Source organism: Schistocerca piceifrons, chromosome X (genome assembly GCF_021461385.2).
Source record: "Schistocerca piceifrons isolate TAMUIC-IGC-003096 chromosome X, iqSchPice1.1, whole genome shotgun sequence".
Classification (NCBI taxonomy): Eukaryota; Metazoa; Arthropoda; class Insecta; order Orthoptera; family Acrididae; genus Schistocerca; species Schistocerca piceifrons.
The window spans coordinates 73,867,436-73,885,096 of record NC_060149.1 but is presented as its reverse complement, the minus strand read 5'-3'; the positions used below and the strand labels follow the sequence as shown (position 1 = coordinate 73,885,096).

At 40.5% G+C, this 17,661-nt stretch overlaps 1 protein-coding gene across 1 annotated transcript in view; it reads left to right on the top strand.

The window, feature by feature from the left end:
• LOC124722181 overlaps positions 1–16,888 on the top strand; it is a 997,523-nt gene extending 980,635 nt beyond the window's left edge. The window contains exon 16 of the mRNA XM_047247381.1: positions 14,416–16,888. Coding sequence (XP_047103337.1) covers positions 14,416–14,517 — 102 coding nt within the window. The 3' untranslated portion in view covers positions 14,518–16,888. The remainder of the gene's footprint in view (positions 1–14,415) is intronic.
• The last annotated feature ends 773 nt before the right edge of the window (positions 16,889–17,661 follow it).

The window sequence follows — 17,661 nt, the reverse complement described above, 5'->3', positions numbered from 1 at the left end:
GAATGGCCTGCCATTCCCCAAGAAACCTTCCAGCACCTGATTGAATGTATGCCTGTGAGAGAATAAGCTGTCATTAAGGCTAAGGGTCAGCCAACACTATGCTGAATTCCAGCATTACTGATTGAGGGTGCCATGAACTTGTAAGTCATTTTCAGCCAGGTATCTGGATTCTTTTGATCACATAGTGTATCTGTTATATCAGTGCAGTGTGCATTCAGAAGGAATTACGCATTGATATTGACAATTTAGGGGAACTTGTTGTCTCTTGTTAACAGAGAAATACTAGTCAACCAAGTGTGCCAGATGCTTTGAAAATGAACGAATCACTTATAATTGCCCTTTACATTTATTATCTCCTGTTTTACATATAGTGCTTTATCAGAAACCTCTAATTTTAAATGTTTATACACTCCTGGAAATTGAAATAAGAACACCGTGAATTCATTGTCCCAGGAAGGGGAAACTTTATTGACACACTCCTGGGGTCAGATACATCACATGATCACACTGACAGAACCACAGGCACATAGACACAGGCAACAGAGCATGCACAATGTCGGCACTAGTACAGTGTATATCCACCTTTCGCAGCAATGCAGGCTGCTATTCTCCCATGGAGACGATCGTAGAGATGCTGAATGTAGTCCTGTGGAACGGCTTGCCATGCCATTTCCACCTGGCGCCTCAGTTGGACCAGCGTTCGTGCTGGACGTGCAGACCGCGTGAGACGACGCTTCATCCAGTCCCAAACATGCTCAATGGGGGACAGATCCGGAGATCTTGCTGGCCAGGGTAGTTGACTTACACCTTCTAGAGCACGTTGGGTGGCACGGGATACATGCAAACGTGCATTGTCCTGTTGGAACAGCAAGTTCCCTTGCCGGTCTAGGAATGGTAGAACGATAGGTTCGATGACGGTTTGGATGTACCGTGCACTATTCAGTGTCCCCTCGACGATCACCAGTGGTGTACGGCCAGTGTAGGAGATCGCTCCCCACACCATGATGCCGGGTGTTGGCCCTGTATGCCTCGGTCGTATGCAGTCCTGATTGTGGCGCTCACCTGCACGGCGCCAAACACGCATACGACCATCATTGGCACCAAGGCAGAAGCGACTCTCATCGCTGAAGACGACACGTCTCCATTCGTCCCTCCATTCACGCCTGTCGCGACACCACTGGAGGCGGGCTGCACGATGTTGGGGCGTGAGCGGAAGACGGCCTAATGGTGTGCGGGACCATAGCCCAGCTTCATGGAGACGGTTGCGAATGGTCCTCGCCGATACCCCAGGAGCAACAGTGTCCCTAATTTGCTGGGAAGTGGCGGTGCGGTCCCCTACGGCACTGCGTAGGATCCTACGGTCTTGGCGTGCATCCGTGCGTCGCTGCGGTCCGGTCCCAGGTTGACGGGCACGTGCACCTTCCGCCGACCACTGACGACAACATCGATGTACTGTGGAGACCTCACGCCCCACGTGTTGAGCAATTCGGCGGTACGTCCACCCGGCCTCCCGCATGCCCACTATACGCCCTCGCTCAAAGTCCGTCAACTGCACATACGGTTCACGTCCACGCTGTCGCGGCATGCTACCAGTGTTAAAGACTGCGATGGAGTTCCGTATGCCACGGCAAACTGGCTGACACTGACGGCGGCGGTGCACAAATGCTGCGCAGCTAGCGCCATTCGACGGCCAACACTGCGGTTCCTGGTGTGTCCGCTGTGCCGTGCGTGTGATCATTGCTTGTACAGCCCTCTCGCAGTGTCCGGAGCAAGTATGGTGGGTATGACACACCGGTGTCAATGTGTTCTTTTTTCCATTTCCAGGAGTGTAATTTATTCCTTATTTATGATTCTGGCCATTGCTTCATCTTTGAGCTGTAGCCTTCTACTCTCTGTTGCTATTCATTTTGGAAATAAATTATGTTAATTTACTTTTTATATTGCATGCAATATATCCCTGTCACATAGCTAATTCCAACTTCTATTAATTTTTAGTTTTTCAGTGTTCCTATGCTGCCTCGCTTCACTACTATGACTCTGTCATAGTATGCATTAATACAAATGCAAATCCTTTATTCACCTTTGAGCAACTTTACATTGTGTTGTAAAAAATTTTTAAAAAGTACCAAGTAGAAGATAGAGATGTGGAACCACAGGGTATAGGAGACAACTATAGTGTATAATCACTCAGTCCAAATACTTTGTGATTGTATAAACATACACTGTAGGAGCAACCTAACACGATTAAGTCATCGGGACTGACTCCCAGTCTAAGAATTTCCCATGTAGGGCCCAGGTCAACTGACAGTGATGGTACTTTACAGAGGAATATTTCCCCAGAGCCTGTGGGTACAGTGAGGGCAGCTGCATGGAGTATCAAGGTGGACAGATTGCTCAGAGATAGTTAGGCCTCATGGATGCGTTTTCATCTACAGTGTCAAGGACATCAGGCAATGGCGTATGACGGATGGTGTACAGGCTATAATCATGGAGGTGAGCTGATACGTGGTTGGGCCAGCTGTAGCATGAGTCTGTGTTGGCATCAGGGAGAGTTACAGTGGAGGTGGGGTGGCAGCATTGGAGTGGGGTTCTTTGGAAGTAAACATGGCACAACTATTTTAAAGATATCTTTGCTGGAAATACGGGATGTGAGGGTGGTGGTGTCAGTATTGTGTGGCAGTTTGATGGTCTTGCAGAAGTGCTGCTCAATGGAACCATTTGCAGTTTGGTCGTCAGCATGCTGACCTTCAATAAGGATGTCACTGTCTACAAGCTTGATGTGGACGTCCTTGGGAAGGAAGTTGCGGACGTTCAGTCATAATACAAAGGTTGACAGTACGGAGTCGCTAAAAGAAGAGTCAGCAAGTGATGGGGAGGGGGCTGCTTGTCACATGTTGTCATCCACTGAGATGTCTTGAAGTGCCCACGTGGGTTTGAGTCAGTTGATCAACACGGTTGTAGATTTTCTGTCTGTTAAATACGTGATAGGTTCAATCGTCTCTTCAGGGCCTGAGCAGAGGTGGTGTAAGGCAGGTCATACCATGTCATTTCTTAACATTACAAAGTCACAGTCTGTGAGTGTTTTGTGAAAAATATTTTGACAATGAGTGTGGGAGGGGTGGTGCTATATGGAGGCATACTATGTGGCTCTTAACATGCACAACAGTCTGAAAAGTTGGAGGAGGTGTAGGTGACTGTCTTTGAAAGATGAAGTGTGCTGGTCAGTTAGTTAGTTAGTTAGTTAGTTACGTGTTCCATTGATCAATAGCATGGAAAACTGTTACGATGTGGAACGTGGAACTGGGAGGGTAAGTGTTGCCCTGTATGGAATTTTGGCCATTGAAGTTCAGAGCTTGTGTTTTTGTGCTGCGTAAACTCTCAGGAGAACCCACAGGAGCGCCTCAGTCCATAGTCCACTGTGGCACAAGAGGGCTGCTTTTAACATGTGGTACCATTGCTCAGTCAAACAGTTGCTTTTATGCTGTAGTTCTGAAGTGTTTAGTGCCTATCATGTTGCAAAGTTCAAAGAAGAGGGCACAATCAAAACTGTCTACCCTGTCTGTTGTGATGTACACAGGGCAAGCAAAACATGAGATGCTTGTTTCCATAAATTCTTTGATGGTAGTTTTGGTCATTATCTCTTCTAGCGCTGTTGCTTTGACCCATCATGTGACCTGATCAATCACTGAGAAGATATATAGATATCGTTAGAAATGAGTAATGGCCCGATGAGGTCAACATGTTGAAAGGACCTTTCGGGATTTGGAAATGGCATATGGGAGGTTGCGTGTGATGTGAGACTTTGCTCTTTTGACACAGAGTACACATTCAAGTCCAAATTTCACAGTCTTTCTTTATGTTAGACCACACAAACATGTTGGTCACTAGTCGAGTGGTTGGGTGAATGCCCAGATGTGGTCAATTGTGAGGCTGTTTGAATATGATAGGGTGAAATCATTGAGGTACCAGAGGCTGCATCCAATTTCGTGAGGTGTCACAACTTGTATGGTGGGTTGGCCTCAAAATAGGGTGAGATTCAATCTAGATTCATGGTCGGGCTGTGAATGAGAGCTTGTAGCTGTTCATCATGTTGTTGTGCCGCAGTGAACTGATCGTAGTCAAGGGTAGATGACAAGGCACTGATGTATGAAAAATAATCTGCTACAATGTGCTCCATGCCTTGGAGGTGATGGAAGTCCATGGGAAACTGGGCAACATTTTCTAAATGCTGAAACTGTAGGGAGCAGGTGTCCTTGGGTGGTTTTCAAATAGAGTCAGCAAGTGGGTGGTGTTTGGAGTAGATAATCAGGCCTCCTCCTTCATCCAGTCTGAAGTAGCATACTGCTTCTTAGAATGCCAGTAACTCCCTGTCGTACACAGACCACTTGCTTTGTGACAATGTGAGTTTGCATGAAAAGAAACAGAGTGGCTGCTGCACACACACTCCCTCCCCCCCCCCCCCCTTCCCCCACCTCCCCCAACCTCTTGCTGTAGCTGATAGTGGAGTCAGTTATGTCTGCTGGTATGATGAGCTGTACATCAGGGAGGGGTGTGCAAGTTGATAGCCTGGGTATGACTGTCTTTAATACTTTTAAAAGCAGATTGCATCTCATTTATCTATGTGAATTTGCATTTGTTGGTGGTATTCTTGCCAGCGAGGGCTTGTGTTAGAATGGGTGCTTGCAGGGAGGCTCTAATAACTATGTAGTTCTTCACAGTCTCACAGTGAAGGCAGTTGTTGGATAATGGTGTGGGATGGATACCTGATGCATTAACAATGTGTCCAAGGAAGATGTGTCTAAGTTGACATTTGTCTTCATTGATTATGGTGTCAGCATGAGATATGGCATCAAAAATTTGTTTGAGATGGTTTGTGAGAGGTCTCATCTGGAGAACAATTAAAATGTTAGCTGTCCATAATGATATGAGTATCAAAGATTCTGTAATCACTGCAGAAGCTGAGAGAGCCATTCTTTTTGGGGACCAGTTTTATGGGAGAATCCCAGGAGCTGCTGGAGGAGTGAACTATCCCTGCTTGTAAGATCCCAACCACTGCCACTTTGGTGGCCCTAACTAGGTCTGGCAGTCATTGACATGGCCTGTGGTGGACCATGGGGCCATGTGTAGTGACAATCTTCTGGACTTTTCTGTTTGTAAAGGCACACAATCTGAATCATTCTGGCAGGAGGGTGCACAAATACTCAAAGGCAGTTGATGTAGCTGGTCAAGATATTGCATAGAGTTTCCGCTCAGTGTTATCATACTGCAAGTGAAAGTTCATTTCACGCATGTTGAAGTAGAGTTGTTGAATATTGTGGTTGATGGCGTTCCTAAAGGAGCCATTGACCATCAGATGGGTGTGTGGGATGGGGAGGGGGAGGGGGGGGGGGGGGGGGTAGCGATGCCATTATGTTTTGCCACTGATCGTGTGTGGCTGAAAATGCCTGTGGCAAAGCAGGCACTGGATTATGATGCTGTTAGTCCAATCTGGGACCTCAAGAAAGTGGCGGAGAAAGTTTGTACTGATAACTGGTTCTTTTACATTCACAATGATAAATGTCCACATGAATATTTCTTTGAGGCTAAGTGTGCAGAGTTGTGAGCCATAGACTCAGACATTGTAATTATTTGCTGCACAGAGTAGAATGAATGTGTGGGATGGTGTTTGACCTGGTGAGGAGGGTGGCAAAGTGCCGACGTGTAAGCCTGTGTCAACAAGGTATAATCGGTATAGTTGTATAGATAAAGTCATTTATCATGGATGTGGCTGGGCGGATATGGTCTATCATTGTAATTTTGGGCATTGACGTGACTTAAAAATTTGACACAGTCCTGTGTATCTCCAGCAAACCATGTGTGTGGCTTGGAAAATTGCATGGAGGATGGAAATTGTGGGCAGAATTAGCATATGTTGAATGATACCAATAAAAATGGTTCTGCACATGCACAGCATGATCAGCAGTGGAGTCATGGACATGACATGGTTGACCATGTTTTGCGCAGGTGTGGCACAGATTATGGGGAGGTGCTGGTTTGTTGATGGTAAATGGTGACATCAGTGTTGATGGAAGTTGAGCAGGTCAGATCGGCTCTGCTCATAGTTGGTGGTCCATTGCTTGTACTGCTATTGAAGTTCCAAGTCAGGCTTGTGGCCATCATTGCCTGGTTATTAATGTACTGCCTGTATTGTGTGGTTGATTGTATTCGATCAGCAAGCTTAAGGTGTGCATCCAGGGGTTCATGTTTGGGCAACCATTCTCAGTTGCACTTGCACAGGAAGCTTCACAACCCACACAGTTAGTCATGCATAAGATGGATATCAGTCTGTGTGTGGAGGTGAAGTTGACCCTATAGTTGTGATGGGGTCTTGTCACTTAAAACTTTGTTATAAATGACATCATGAATTTGCTTCTCCAGGGAGCGGGCGAGGTGGAAGAGTATAGAGCAGCCTTCACGGTTCATATTTGTTGTCTGATAGTGGGGAGTGGTGGGAGGGGGGGGGGGGTGGAGGTGAGAATTATATCACTTATTGTGTCTCCTATATGTTCTCCCAATTGGCTTGATAAAGTGACAAATTTAGTGTCATCGCTGATGACGTCAGTCGATGTAGAGATATTGTCCATGAAGGCAAACCACAAAGTATGTTGGTCTGGCCAGAAAAGCTGTGATTTGAGGTGTGTCCTGTGGCTGGAACATTATCCAAACATGGACAGATACAATATGCAGATTAGATTAGATTAGATTAGTACTTGTTCCATAGATCATGAATACGACACTTCGTAATGATGTGGAACGTGTCAGGTTAATAAAAGGTGTCTATACAAGATATTACATTAGACAAAACATTACATGACACTCAATATTTTTAATTTTTTTTATTTTTTTTGTTTTATATATATACACTCCTGGAAATTGAAATAAGAACACCGTGAATTCATTGTCCCAGGAAGTGGAAACTTTATTGACACATTCCTGGGGTCAGATACATCACATGATCACACTGACAGAACCACAGGCACATAGACACAGGCAACAGAGCATGCACAATGTCGGCACTAGTACAGTGTATATCCACCTTTCGCAGCAATGCAGGCTGCTATTCTCCCATGGAGACGATCGTAGAGATGCTGGATGTAGTCCTGTGGAACGGCTTGCCATGCCATTTCCACCTGGCGCCTCAGTTGGACCAGCGTTCGTGCTGGACATGCAGACCGTGAGAGACGACGCTTCATCCGGTCCCAAACATGCTCAATGGGGGACAGATCCGGAGATCTTGCTGGCCAGGGTAGTTTACTTACACCTTCTAGAGCACGTTGGGTGGCACGGGATACATGCGGACGTGCATTGTCCTGTTGGAACAGCAAGTTCCCTCGCCGGTCTAGAAATGGTAGAACGATGGGTTCGATGACGGTTTGGATGTACCGTGCACTATTCAGTGTCCCCTCGATGATCACCAGTGGTGTACGGCCAGTGTAGGAGATCGCTCCCCACACCATGATGCCGGGTGTTGGCCCTGTGTGCCTCGGTCGTATGCAGTCCTGATTGTGGTGCTCACCTGCACGGCACCAAACACGCATACGACCTTCATTGGCACCAAGGCAGAAGCGACTCTCATCGCTGAAGACGACACGTCTCCATTCGTCCCTCCATTCACGCCTGTCGCGACACCACTGGAGGCGGGCTGCACGATGTTGGGGCGTGAGCGGAAGACGGCCTAACGGTGTGCGGGACCGTAGCCCAGCTTCATGGAGACGGTTGCGAATGGTCCTCGCCGATACCCCAGGAGCAACAGTGTCCCTAATTTGCTGGGAAGTGGCGGTGCGGTCCCCTACAGCACTGCGTAGGATCCTACGGTCTTGGCATGCATCCGTGCGTCGCTGCGGTCCGGTCCCAGGTTGACGGGCACGTGCACCTTCCGCCGACCACTGGCGACAACATCGATGTACTGTGGAGACCTCACGCCCCACGTGTTGAGCAATTCGGCGGTACGTCCACCCGGCCTCCCGCATGCCCACTATACGCTGTCGCTCAAAGTCCGTCACCTGCACATACGATTCACGTCCACGCTGGCGCGGCATGCTACCAGTGTTAAAGACTGCGATGGAGCTCCATATGCCACGGCAAACTGGCTGACACTGACGGCGGCGGTGCACAAATGCTGCGCAGCTAGCGCCATTCGACGGCCAACACCGCGGTTCCTGGTGTGTCCGCTGTGCCGTGCGTGTGATCATTGCTTGTACAGCCCTCTCGCAGTGTCCGGAGCAAGTATGGTGGGTCTGACACACCGGTGTCAATGTGTTCTTTTTTCCATTTCCAGGAGTGTATATATAAACAAAAAAAATAAAAATAAAATTCACCAGTTAATTCTTGTCTGTCGGGTGTGACAGCTATACTTGTATCATCGGCAAAGAGTACCAGCTTTGCATCTTCATGAATATAGAATGGCAAGTCATTAATATATATTCTTGATTGTTCCCCAGTTTGAGAAATCACCAGTTTTTTGCATATTATGTAAACTGTTTATTTCAACTTTCTGCACTCTTCCAGTTAGGTATGATTTAAACCATTTGACCACTGTCCCATTCATACCACAGTACTTGAGCTTCTCTAGAAGTATTCCATGATATACACAATCAAAAGCCTTTGATAGATCACAAAAAATCCCAATGGGTGACTTCCGGTTACTCAGAGGATTTAATATTTCCTTAGTGAAAGTATATATAGCATTTTCCGTTGAGAAACCCTTCTGGAAACCAAACTGACATTTTGTTAAAATTTTATTTTTACAAATGTGTGAAGCTACTCTACAATACATTACTTTTTCAAGAATTTTGGATAAGGCAGTCAGAAGAGAGATTGGGCAGTAGGTGCTGACATCAGTCATATCCCCTTTTTTATGCAGTGATTTAACAATGGCATACTTCAGTCTATCTAGGAAAATGCTCTGCTTCAGAGAGCTATTACATATGTGGCTAAGAATCCCACTTATTTCTTGGGAACAAGTTTTTATTATCCTGCTGGAAATGCCATCAATTCCATGTGAGCTTTTATTCTTGAGAGAGTTTATTATCTTCCTAATTTCAGAAGGAGAGGTGGGTGGAATTTCAATTGTAGTAAATGCTGTGGGTAAGGCCTCTTCCATTAACTGCCTTGCTTCTTCTAACATTTACATCCTATTTTCTCTACAACATTTAAAAAAATGATTATTCAAAATGTTTTCGACTTCCAGTTTGTTGTTTATCAAGTTTCCATTCGCTTTGATGGTGATACCGTCATCCTGTACTCTTGGTTGTTCTGTCTCCCTTGTAATAATATTCCAAATTGTTTTGATTTTGTTATCAGAGGTATTATTCTCAGACATGATGCAGATGCTTCTGGACTTTTTAATAACCTTTCTTAATGTCGCACAGTAGTTTTTATAATATTTGGCTGTTTCTGGGTCATTACTCTTTCTTGTTGTTAGATACAGTTCCCTTTTGTGGTTACAAGATATTTTTATTCCTTTAGTAAGCCAAGATTTTTTGCATGGTTTCTTATAATTAGATTTAACTACTTTCTTGGGGAAACAGTTTTCAAATTCTCTTACAAGTGTATCATGAAATAAGTTATATTTTAAATTAGCATCTGGTTCCTTGTACACCTCATCCCAGTCTAACTGCTGAAGATTTTCTCTGAAATTTCTAATTGTTGAGTCATTAATTGAACACACAACTTTGGAGGGTAGTTTTGAATTACTGAATGGAGCTATGTCATATACTGTAACTAGCTGAGCATCATGATCAGATAGCCCATTCTCAACAGGACAAGAATTTATGTTTTTAAACCTATCTTGGTCTATAAAAGTGTTATCTATCAGTGTGCTGCTGTCCTTTACTACCCGAGTAGGAAAATTAATGACAGATGTCAAATTGAAAGAACCGAGCAAGATTTCCAGATCATTCTTCCCATTTCACTCTTTCAGTGAATCAACACTGAAGTCCCCAAAAATAGTAATTTGCTTTCCCCTATTTGACAGATAGCACAGCAAGGCCTCCAGGTTTTCCAGGAATAAATGAAAGTTTCCTGAAGGCGACCTATATACCGTTACAATTATAAAAGAGCCCTTCTTCAGTTTAAGTTGACAGGAAGATGCTTCTATATGTTGCTCTAGACAAAACTTTTTTGTATCTAAGCTTTCTACACAGTGATAACTTTTGACATATATGGCAGCTCCTCCTCCCACCTTATTCTCTCTACTCATATGTGCAGCTAGTTTATAACCACTGATATTTACCTTTTCCATATCAGACACAATGTGATGCTCAGAGAGGCATAGTATATCTTTTACATTATCAGATTCAATGTCATCTAAACAAACCAGGAGCTCATCTACTTTATTCTTCAATCCCGGAAAATTTTGGTGAAAAATGGTAACATTATTTTTTACTTTACTTTTGTGAGAATCTACTTTTTTCTTTAATCCACCAATATTTTGGTTAAATAAGGTAAAATTATTATTTACTTTCCTGTTGTGAGAATTTTGGTGAAAAATGGTAACATTATTTTTTACTTTACTTTTGTGAGAATCTACTTTTTTCTTTAATCCACCAATATTTTGGTTAAATAAGGTAAAATTATTATTTACTTTCCTGTTGTGAGAATTTTGTGAGTTTTGGACCTCTCTAGCACCTGCCTGCCTGAAATTCTCATTGGACACTGATATTAGTCTAAAAAAGAGGTACATCCATGAGTACTAGTGTCCCCCCCTAATGGATTTTGCTAACAACCCTGCCAGTTTACCCTTCCCTTTCCTATTGAGATGTAGGCCATGCCTTGTGAAATCCCCCCTATCAATAGCCTCGACAGGAACCAATCGAATGTCTGACAGTGTGGTCGCCCTACGCAACTAATCCAACTCCATATTTACCCTCCTGACAGATCGGTTCAACTGAGGCTGATCATGCCCCACAAAAGCAGGCACCAGCCCAACACTGGTTTGGGTCATTGCCGAGGCTATTTTCACCAGGTAGGAGGCAGCATGGGAGGCAATGCAGTTGTCTGGATGAATACCAGAGTGATGATGTTTGCATGCGATTTGGTTGTCTTTTTTAAAACAATTAAACAGGAATCCAAAAACTTGGAATTCCATGGCTTGATTGTATCCTGACTTGCAAAGGGAATGGGGTCCCATGCAAGATCTATAAGTACATGTTATCTGCATTGTTCAGTGGTGTTACACATTAATGTATAACTGTCCTGGAGAGTGTAACTGTCACTTTTTATCACACAAGCTGCATGTGGGGTGTTATCCTTAACAGCTGATGTCATGGTTTGAGAAGCATTGCCCACAAGCAAAAATTGCACAACATAATGTGGGCCCACTGACATCATTGTTATTACACAATAGTCTGGAATGTTGAAATTTGCATGCAATCACCATCATTGGGAGCTAAGAATGAAGATCCATAGAGTATAGGAGACCATTACAATGAATAATTACTTGATTCATATACTCTGACTGACACTTTTATTGATGATACAGACATTGATAAATACGATAAGGTCATCAGATTGACTGCCGGTCACAGAGTTTCCTGTGCTTCATGGAACAGTGTTCCCACAATAAATGACAATAACAGTAACAGAGTGATTACAAAATCAATGCTCTACATAGTTAGGTTTATGACAAAGAAAATAACTAGTGAAACATGTAAATGACATTAAGTACTAGACAGTAATAAAATAACTACACAACATGACATATACAGTTGTAAAATGGAGTCTGTTCTTTATTTACAGTGCATTCTCATCTGAAATATAAATAATTTGACACACTCTCAAATAACTCTTGATAAGGTTAAAATCCTTAATTTTCATCCATTTCATGAGATGTAGTAATTTCAAACTTGGGCAGATGGAATGAAAAGCTTTGAACTGTTTCTTATGTATTTGGTACAATCAAACTAAGGCATCATAATGGAGAGAGGCATGTAATTGCATAATGGTGAGTGGAAAGTAAACCCTATCACAGAACATGTAAATAAGACACAAAATCAAATAAATAAAAGTGGGCATTGAGAGTGTGATTGAGCAAGGGAGGGACACAGTGTGATAACATTTATCATTGCTAAGCTGGATGCAAATGTAATCACTGAAATTTTGTAACAATTCTTAGCTTTTCATCTAGGGTCTTCTCATTTTTGTAAATACTTTCCAGTCATTCACTTTGGTGCAGCAGAAGTCTGAACTGCAGTAGCTAATAAGAAGGGATGAAGAAAATGCCAACAGCAGTGGTGCTAGTAACAGCACCACTGGTAATATTGGCAACATTTGATTTTTCATTGTTGTTGGTAAAACTTCTAAACTAACATCAGCTTTCTAATTTTTCATTTCATTAAAAAACTGACATTACTAGAATGTTTTATCATGGACTGGACAATTGCATAATGCACTATAGCTCTGAGGAGGGATTTTGTTTCGTTCAGGAAAAATTTACTGTCATGACCACTTTAGATGTATTGTCCTACCATTTTTTGGCAGGACCTAATACTCCTAGATCTCTGAATATTTTCCAATGGAGGTATAAACAGTCATTGTGCCTATTGAGGTATTAGTTCTTTGCCAAGGTAGAGTAGCCCGATATTATGTGATCCGCTGTCTCCAGGTCTACTCCACAAAGTTGATATCTTTTGTCTTCTGTAGCTTCCATTGTTAATTTTTTTTTTGCAGTCCTTCATCCTTAATACTTGAGCTTATGCAGCCAGTATTAGAGATTCTACCTCTGCTCTCATTATCCACTTTTAAGCCAAAGATATGTCTGACCTGTGTCAAAATTTGAGCTCCCCAGATGATTTTGGTACTGACCATAGAGAGATTTCTATGCCCAAAGTTCTTTTAGCTTAATTCTGAGCTTCAGCTACCTCTAATGACCATACTGTCAATGGGATTTTAAGCCCTGATTTTCCATCTAAGTATCAGTTTAGATGTTACATTACTGTAGCAAGCCAGCCAGCATCAATATTTCTCCATTCCACGAGAACTTCTGTGCAACCATCTTAGTCTAAAATCCAAATACAGAATTACAATATGGTGATTCTGTTTGTTTCAGACCTTCCCCACCTTCATTATGTGTTGTGTACAGTCTGTTGATGTCAGTTCTGGGGTGCGCTGTAGCATACATAGTAAGAAACTTTCATTTCTTACATCCTGTAGACAAAATGTTTTGTTGGTTCCAATATACCAGACCAATGTTGTATTCAGTTACAGGAACTGTCAGTTATACTGAAGCCATAATTCCATTCTTAAAGCTGAGATTTGTTCTGAGCACCAGTTTTACTCCTTGTACAATTTTGTGCTGAATTTCATGCATCAAAAAATGATCCACCCTTTTCAAATATATGCAGTTGTGTTATTAACAGGACATTTGGTGTATAAAAGTTGTTACATGGAAGTAATATGAAAATAGTAGGAATTATAAAATTTTCATTGTATGAATGATGAGTAATCTTGTGGAACCTAAAAACTTCTGAAAAAATTGTTGATGTGGAAATGGCTAATTACATTATCTGTGGTGTAAAAATTTCAAGCCTAGCATTTTGTTTACAAAACTTTATATATATCAGATGATGGAAAACCTTCAATTCTTTGACATTTTTCAAAATTTCACATAATTCTGCTAAATTTCAGGACAAACATTAATCAGTTTAATTTGTAGTGAAACATTTGTTGTTGAGGGGGGGCGGGGATGTACACTGATAAATAATATTTGAATATTTGTTATACCTAAAATTATAAATGCTGCACAAGAAAATATATATGTAAATTACATATTTCCAGTAACTGAAAAGGTGCATATGACTTAAGATTAAGTGTTCTGGATAACAAGACAGAGGTAAATCAGGTACAAGTGAAATTAATATATTGGATTAACTATCATTGGTTTTCTACACTGGCTAGAATGAATATATTTTTAAGCAGTTTTCTACACTTATTTAGGCAATACTGAGCTAGAGTCCCACCTCCACTTCAAAAACACAAAATAAAGCAATTAAAATACAAACACAGACAGGAAAAGTTTACACTCTTGACAAATATATGGTGGACACAGTTTTTGTTCTTAAAGATGTTGTAACTGATATTTATAGTAAATAAGAAAGGCGTCTGGCCACAGACTAAAAGTAAAATAATGGTCATTTCATGGGTGGATAATCACCCATCACTAAAGACACTGCCACAGACAGGGCAAATGCTGAAAAGAAACATGATACAAAAGAAAGGCAGAAGTTCTGAGATAAATTTTCTGCGTGGTCCTTGTTTTAAACTCGTATTATCTATGATGACAAGTTAGGAATTGTTCATTTAACTGTCTCCACAAGCTACATGCATATTTCTTATCACATATTCTGTTCTATCAGATATATTCATTCTCATTTTCAGATTGTAATTCAAGTGGGAGAAGAGTTGGATGGAATGGTAATGATTCGAAATGGAGAAAATCAACAAGGAGTCTGTCCTCTTAAGTTCCTGCAAGAAGTGTGACAAAGAATCCAGCAAAGGGTAGAAATGGTTTCTGGGCCTTGCTCCTCATCAAATGTCAAAAGAAACACATTTGCACATAAATACACCAGCAGGAAACTACCAACTCCAGCATCATATATGAAATATATATTTGATGGTTCTTTAATGGATGTGACTTCACCTACAGTATTATCCTGTAATTTTCAGTGTGGCTGTACTAGGGACGGGGGAAAAGCAAAATTACCATTAATCAATGTCTTGAGTGAGAAAATTCACAACAGCACACCAAAAGCAAAGAAAAATAATGCAATTCGAGATTTTTTTTCAAGTTCAAGTCGCCCATTAAGAATATCACCAGCACTATCAATATCTGATGACAGTGACACAAGCTTTTTCTTTAGAGAAGCTACACATTCTCAGGTCAGACCACTATCAGTCCAAATAAATCCACATTAGTCATTTCGGCTGATGAAGTTCATCATAACAATAGATTTTTGTATGGCTATTTATGAAACTAATATATATTCAACATTTTTTAAGTCTGGTAACACTTCTATGGAAGTACACATGACAAACAAATATATCCCAAGAAATCTGATGTACAAATTTATTCAAATTAACAGTTTCATGGATAACACAGCATTAACAACTAAGGAATATATAAATATATGATGTATCGTTCCAAGAAGGAAAAGAAAATTATTGCTTTCATCATTGTTCCCTAGAGCACTGAGTAAACATTTGATTTCTCACATTCCTTATTTCATAATGAACATGTTAAAGGCATCTATAGTTTCAATATTACTATTAACACATTATGGATGTATTACAGTATGATGATGTATTAAATGATGATATGAAATCGTATATATTATCCAAATGAAAAAAGTTAGCTTTTGTGTCACAGTAGCTGTAGAGTAGTTCTATATCACTGGAATAATGCATAGCAGTGAAGTAGATGAATAGAAGAATATGGTATGTTTGTGATGTACATATGCTGATTTTGTCTATTTGGTTGATTGTTCTGCTGAGGTAGCTGACAGATCTCAGAACCTATTGAAAGTGCTGTAATTCTTTGTGAGCAGTACTTCATTTGTTTTCATATTGTAAATGACTTGTAAGAATAAAATCACAATAGTCATCCTTTCTCATTTTTCCCACAGTGTTATTTCTAAATCCCATTCACAACCCATTTTGATTTCCAACTATGCTTTTATTCAGTTCTACATAGCCTCTTTGAAATGCTATTTACTGAGTTGTAGAATATATTGAAACTATTCTAAATAAATCCTATGTAGTTGTACATTGAATGTGACAACATAAGCTGCAACAATTACTTGTGACACAGTTGGTTGTAACTTCAAATGAAATTAAGTTTAGCTTTGTAAAATATTGTACTTCCTTTATGTCTGTAATCAGTGTCTTATAATACCTTAGAAAGTAGTAAAAAATTCCAGGTAGGACTGGAGTTACTTCTAATGTAAATACCATAGCTAACATGTAGTACTGAACTTCAATTTTGGTTATTCAGAAAACTGAACAAAAGTAAATGAAAATTTATGTTGCTGTTGATAATATTTGTATTCAGTAAGTCAAAAAGCTTTACATTCAACAAGCAAATACAAAAAAATGGCCCTACATCTTGTGCATATGTTACCAGACATAGACAGCATCATCAGCAAAAGCACCTAAAAGGTTTTTAACTGACAAACTGTTGTAGTATCTACTCTGTGATTACTGTGCTTTTTTACATCCATACAAAATCATATATAGGCCACTTCTTTGTCATTTATGGAACATAGTGGTGTATTTTCATTCAGACCTCATGCAAATGCCCTTCTGATTTTTATGAAACAAATATAAACAGCCAGTGCAGTCAGAAAAGAGAATTTAAGGAAAATGTTGGTGTACATAATGCAATCTGTCATAAAATGGTATTATTTTTGACATATTTTAGAAATTTCTTAAATCTACAATTCCTAGCTTTGCATTTGATGACTGAAATTACCATATAACTCAGTTTTAACCACAACAAAAACAGAAAACTATTTTCAGTAACTCAAAAATATTTGTACCATGTAATGGAACATTTCTATGACTTTGTTAAAGAACAGGAGGGTGCATTACATTTTCATTGTAAAGGAATTTAAGACATGCCACTGATATATTGTGACACTTCTAGTTGCAAACTCAAAGTCTTGAGATCTATTATATTATGAGATCACTTTGTACTATGTTGTGTATTGTGTGTCTATCAGGCATAACTGTGTAAAATACGGCTATTTCTTCAGTGTACCATCTTTCTTATTTGAAATAATAATTTGTATTGAAGACTTACTTTATGTTTTGTAGTCTTAAATGTGGATTAAAAATAAATGTTGCACTCTATGAATAAATGTGAGCAGTATATTCATGGTTACCATTTTTCTCTGTTTCTTTTACATACAGTATCAAATTTTCCCTAATTCCCTTTAATTAAATCTAAGACTAGGCTGTATCTCCTTAGCTATATATTCATAAATATATTTTCAAAAAGCAATGTCTTATTAGCACTTCACTTAGTATGAAGTGTTTCAGATTTCCCAGTGATCTTTACTGCTCTAATTATTATGACTACCATCCTTTATGTATCCTCAGTTCACAAGTAAATAAGTTATCTAGGAAAGTTAACTGAAAATATTTGCAATATGCATAGAGAGAAATGAACTCACAAAGGTGCAACAGATGGAAACAAATAGAAAACTATAAAACGGCCGATGTACTAATTTTCAGAATCAGAGTCTTTGTCCAATGACAAAGGAAATGAATGGTAGGTAGAAACGATGTGGGCAATGATTTAGGAGACAGAAAAAGTCACCCAGTGCCCCAGCTCAAGGGAGACTTATTGGGCAGGATGAGAGTGAAAAGTTTTTTATTTGTGTTGTACAGCATTTTCTAAATCTCAAAGCATCTTCCTCAATATGGCAGCACACTTTGTAATTTCTATACTTACTTTTGATACACAATATTTATTTTGCTACACAATGTCAAATTTTCCATTTTAATTGGGACTCCTGATTGTGTTTTGCATAATTAAATGGGCATCTCTGTTTAGGGCCATCACATAGAAAATTATAGAGATCATTGGTTTAAAACAGGATATTCATAAACTCTTAGTATGAAAGA